This window comes from Mus caroli, chromosome 8 (assembly GCF_900094665.2).
Source record: "Mus caroli chromosome 8, CAROLI_EIJ_v1.1, whole genome shotgun sequence".
Lineage (NCBI taxonomy): Eukaryota > Metazoa > Chordata > Mammalia > Rodentia > Muridae > Mus > Mus caroli.
Window position 1 is genome coordinate 19,291,517 of NC_034577.1, and position 5,852 is coordinate 19,297,368.

A 5,852-nucleotide genomic window follows, 5' to 3' on the forward strand; every position below is an offset into this window, starting at 1 on the left:
CATATGTTGATTAGACAGAATCAGAGGTCAGAGAGGAAATGTAAGAAAGCCAAGTTAGGACAGAAGTAACATGAGACAAATGTACACACGGGAGTGGCAGGTCACCAAATGGGCCAAGGGTGGAAGGGAGACGGCCTCACGGGAGTATCAGAAGTACCAGCTAGGAGCTGTTGCTTGGTATCTCTCTCAACTATTCGTTTTACCTCAAGGAAATAATCTCTGGGTTGTTTTCAAATGCAGATTCCTTCTTACCGTGCAATCTTGATTACAGCACTCCCCAGAACCACATATGGCCTTGCTCTTCAATCGACATGACATGGGGTCACAGCATTTTTTATGTGTACAGTTCTGCAAAGAAAGGCAAAGTCTTACTTAGCCATGTGTGACTGTGCCACATCAAACAAAGCTGGAGCACACATGATCTTACAAACCATGTAATCTTTTTGTCTTCTCCCTCTATTTATATTATAGTTTCAATAGCCCATTCTCCAGGTGGGGCATGGAAATATCTCATTCAACAGTCTACTCAGTGCAGCTCAGCAAGGTCTACCATGAAACCACCCAGGAAAGTCATTTCTTGATCTCTTAGTAACAACCACTCTTTTTAAACATATCTACATTCTGGCTTTTTATATCAAGCTTCATCTGTTGGTACTATTTATGTGTAAATCCCAAAACTGAACAGGTTTGGCTCTGCTCAGGCTGGGAGCCAGCTGCATGGGGATGCTTGCTTGACTCCTCAATTTTGGTTCCTCTGGAAGGATGTAAACTGAAAACCTTATAGTTGCCCTACCAGGAGAGTAATCATAGCCACTTGGAATGATTCAAATTCACTTGAGGCACGGGGAGTTAATAATATCATTGTCCCATTCTGCATCTCTAGGTGGCCAGTCATTCAGGTCACATGTAGATGGATAGACATTGCCACCATCACAGAAACACCTATTTGCGGTGCTGCCCCCAAAGGATTCATAAATGGATGTTTTCTCCTGTTTAGCATTTTCAAGTTATGTGTTGGGGCTGTACAATACATTATTTCTTCTACTGTGGTGAATGAGAATGATTATTGAATATTAATAACCGTCCCCCTTGGAGCTGCTCTTGATGCATCTGAGAGGGCTTGAGGGGTTTCAATCTCTGCTCTCATTCACCTTAAAATATCTTCTTATTAATTTCATCATCAACTCAGGGCATTTGCTTACTTTTCATATATTTGTAAATTTTCCAAGATTCGTATTGGAAAACAGCTATTATGGTTTAGTATTATAGTTGGTTCACATATATAAGATAAGAATATATATTCTACTACCTCTAGGTAGGAAGGTGTGTATGGTGTCTGTGTGGTGTGTGTGTGTGTGCGTGTGTGTGCAGGTGTGTGTGTGTGTTTGTTGAGAAGGGCAGATCATGCGGCAGTTAACAGTTTTATAGCCATTTCTCAGCAGACCTGGGCAATAAAACAGCGTCAAATGGTAGGGCTTACAGGCAGCTCTCATTAAAAGTGTGCTAACTCAAACGGAACATGAAGCTCACATAGGATAGGAAAGGGGTGGGGGTTGGGTGGGGAAGTGGGAGTAGGTCGGCCTCAAATCTACTTTACTAGAAGATTAAGTTTTTTCTGCTTTTCTTAGCACCGCACATAAAAACTGAAGTGGGGTGGGGGTGGGGATGAGGTGGGGGAGAAAGGACCACCTACCTTCAAAGTGCCACAGTCACATTGCTCGTTCATCTCCAGCACCCCATTGCCACAGATTCTCCTTGGCCTGCGAGCTGGCTTTCTTTCCAAAGGCAAGTCCTGGAGACATCCAAGGTTTTGTCTTGTTGACAGGTATTTAAAGTCATCCAGGGTACAAGTACTGAAGTCCTTCACACCCCCAGAATATCTAGAGCATAACAATGTGCACGTGATCAAAGCTGCTGCTTTGTGTTGCAGTTCCCGGAACAGTGGTTTGGGGAAGGATTTTGAGAGCACCATCCTTTCCAGACAATGCTAAGCACACTTTTAAACACAGCTATGAGATTGCTAGGGTGCTTTCTCATGCTTTTATAATTGTACAGAGAAAAAATGAAAACCAATGATACAATTCAAAAACAAAAACCAAAACTTGTGCCACATGCAGTGCTTATGCAGAACTTGGTACAGGTATTCCCTCAGGACACATGATGTGCTGAACCAGGATTCTCAACTTCCACTACTTACATAGCAACATTGTGGATGCTAAGGTCTCTCGCTCTCTGTCTCTCTCGTGTGTGTGTGTGTGTGTGTGTGTGTGTGTGTGTGGTGTGTGTGGTGTGTGTGTCTCTCGTGTGTGTGTGTGTGTGTCGTGTGTGTGTGTGTCTCTCTCTGTCTCTCTCTTGTGTGTGTGTGTGTGTGTGTCTCTCTCTCTCTCGTGTGTGTGTGTGTGTNTGTGTGTGTGTGTCTCTCTCTGTCTCTCTCTTGTGTGTGTGTGTGTGTGTGTCTCTCTCTCTCTCGTGTGTGTGTGTGTGTCTGTCTGTCTGTCTCTCTCGTGTGTGTGTGTGTGTGTGTGTGTGTGTGTGTGTGTGTGTGTACACTGAGCATATGCGTTTGTCCATCTCCTTTAAGTTTGGAATCTTTAAGCACTGGAACTGCTATTTATGATTCTCTTCCTGAGGCCAAATAATTGATCTTCACATTTTCAGCCTTAATTTTTTTGTATAGTTTTAAAGCTATTCAATCCTATCTTATACTCTTGAGACTTTTGTTATATACACCAGAATAAACACACAACATGAACATTAAGTTAAGCTGCTGAAGACTTTCGAGACTCTGTGGCAAGTGGTATTTCTCATTTTTGCTTCTTTTTCACTAAGTGTAAATTAAATATATATATGTATACTGTATATGTATAATGTGTGTGTGTGTGTGTGTGTGTGTGTGTCATAAAATGAAGTGAGAGGCAAGTCTGCAAAGTCAAGATCTGAGTCATCAGAAGCCAACTCCCAGGACTAAGAGAACCACATAGGGTTCGGGCATTTTCTATCCACCTGCCCTCCAAAGACAGTGTCCTTGGGATCCATGACTTTAGAACTAGAGGAAAAGATAGCTGGGCTATACTCCATCTTCCCTAGAATCAAATGGAAAACAGGAAAGTGGTAAGAGAAAGCAATTACAACTCTGCCTACCTATTGTGACAGAAATGTCAACCCGGATAGTTATTTTGCACACTGTGTGAGATACTGACTCAAAAGTGGGAGGGCGGGGCGGGGCAGGGTGGAGGGATCCAGGACAGATCCAGAAAACTTGTTGTGTATGTGAACAAAGGAGATAGATCAGATGTCTAAGGGACACCCAGGCTTGAATGGTTCCTGCACCAGTCCTCACAAATACCATGATGTGGGATCAACCCAAATGTTTGTCACAAAATGAGTAACTAAGATGTGTCTGCTTGCAACTCCTCAGCCATAAAAAGTGTACAACCCTCTCATTTGCTCTGACATGGGCGGACTCAGAGCATGCTACGTTATGTGAAAGAACTTAGGATTCAGGTACAGGAATTAAAAACAGCACATCACCTCACGCAAAAGGAGTATTTAAAACACTGAGCCTATGAAAGTTGACAGTGGAATAGTGGTCGCTAGATGCCAGGGAAAGCAAGGAGAAGAGAAGAGAATAAGGAGAGGTCAGATAAGGAGTTCCCATCACAGATTGATGGGAGAAGTAGGCTTTTCTTTCATGTACAGCAGAGTGACTATAGTTAACGTTAGTACATTGTTTATCATGAAAACAATGAGGGTAGCTTTGAATGTCAAAGCACTGAAGAAATAAAACATAAAGCCATCGATCGATATGCCCATCACTCAAGAGTTAATCGATGTACGATATATTCCTGAATCAAAATTTCATAATATGTATTTTAATGATGTGCTAACCTTGCAATAGTAAAATAGATGTCGAGGGACAAAGGCAACCAGTGAGCACGGATGGGGGCTCCAAACGGTTAACATCCACATGTTCGTTACTGGGAAGGGTGTGGAATGTTAAAAATAACTAACATCAATTACTTGAATTCAGTGAACAGAAGTAGCTATCCAAAAGCAAAGGGACATGTGTGTGTTTAGTAAAGAAGGCTATCTTACATTGCTTTGGGCGTCATTAGGCAAACTTCTCCTGTACAGTGGCAGTTCTCAGTGTCGTAAGTTAAGCCCATACCAATGCTCAGCAGCTGCAGGACAATGACACTAAACGATTCTAACGATAAACCTTTTGGATACTAAACAGGAGCAGAAGGGGAGAGAGTTAGCAAAGCAACATTTGCTGCAGTGAAAAATAATTTATTAACACTTTCAAGATAGTCACCCACATGGGTGTAACTATCATAGAGTTATATAAATGTTTTGACGATGGGCTTGTTGAACACAGGTGACTCAATATAGTTTTACTTCAGAATGCTTTGAATTAAATGACAGCACAAGCCACCATGCCAAAGCTAACCCATGAAAAGCATCACATTTCTGTGACTTCTTTGGGTTGCCTTCAACCCAGTGCCTTTAATCTTGTATTCAGTAATCCAATCTGTATTCCTCAACGGGTCCCAATAACCCAGACTTCTTATGACATCCCCTATGATGCCACTCTGTTAGAGGCGGCTAGCCTTGACCTCCTCCAATTCATCCAATCCAGTAGATTGGATTTAATCATTTATGAATAGCTCGTGCAGACTACCTTCTTGGATTCTCTGCCTTGACCATTCGAAGGAAATGGTGGCTATGGAGGGAGAGAAGGAGGGAGACATTTGGAGCGGCCTCTGTGCATGAAGTTGGAAACATGTTTTCTGCAGCGTTGACAGCTGCCAGGTCCCTGAACTTGGATTTTGAAAGCAATGACAGTTTCAGAGCGTATTCTTTGCTGATTTGAAAACATTGAACCAGTCTCACGTGTTTTTCAAGTAAGCATTACGACTTTGTTTAAAGTATCGTTTTTGTTTAAGCGTTTTAGATTTAATCATGAGTTCTTATGTCCAGCTTGTATCGGTGAGGACAGAACAAAGGGTGATAAAGTTAAATATTAACCAACAAAGCATCCATGTCTATGCTGTTGAGATCATAAACAGAGCTGGTTCTCAAGGCTTTATTACAAGGAAGGGATTCCTGCTCTTGCTGCCCACTTCAGTGCACAGCAATGGAAGTCAAGAAAGAGCAATCAGTTAAAAGAAAAGAAACAGAACAGCCATGCGAGGAGACAGGAAAAGAGAGTCACTGTCTGTCATCTGCAAAAGGTATTCTCGTGCATCCATAGAACATAAACATTTTGCTAAAGGGTGTTAGAGCACACAAATGCAGTGATCTCGAAGCAACTGACACTCACACATACAACTTAGTAGTGTTTACAATAATGACACAGCAGAGAAAACAAGAACGCTGCTCAGGCTGCTGCCCGTGATCCACAACCAACGTCAAACACTCAGACAGAGGCTCCCCAAATGCAGATGAAGAGAGCTAAAGATGACATGAATAATCACAAAGATGTTAGAAGTGCACAAACAGCTAAGATACCTGCTTTATCTAACGTCGTGCAGTTTTGTAATCCCAGTTATATTTGACACATAAGAAAGAATTCTAAAATCTGTACACAATCGCAGAAGACCCACCAGCCACAGCTTATTAAAGCATGAAGAACAAGATGGCTGCCACCATTATTTCTTTATTTGATTCAAACTATAGTTCAAGGCTGTACGGTATTTATTCAAATCAAGCGTATAGACCAACAGAACTTAGTAAAAGGCCCCCACAAAACCATGCACAAAGATTGCTGATTTTCTTTTTCTTTTTCTTTTTATTTCGAGAATGGCAAGATATCACAGTGAGAAAAGGACAGAGTCTTCTGGAGATATTCA

The 5,852-nt window shown here is 41.9% G+C and overlaps 1 protein-coding gene across 4 annotated transcripts in view; it reads right to left on the reverse strand.

Annotated features, from left to right (window-relative positions):
- LOC110299986 (disintegrin and metalloproteinase domain-containing protein 5) overlaps positions 1-5,852 on the reverse strand; it is a 69,237-nt gene that overhangs the window by 47,645 nt on the left and 15,740 nt on the right. For all 4 annotated transcript variants that reach the window (XM_021169995.1, XM_021169991.1, XM_021169994.1 and 1 more), the window contains exons 11-13: positions 4,096-4,229; positions 1,694-1,880; positions 253-348 (exon numbers count right to left, since the gene is read on the reverse strand). In XM_021169995.1, the coding sequence (XP_021025654.1) occupies positions 253-348; positions 1,694-1,880; positions 4,096-4,229 (417 nt within the window). The remainder of the gene's footprint in view (positions 1-252; positions 349-1,693; positions 1,881-4,095; positions 4,230-5,852) is intronic.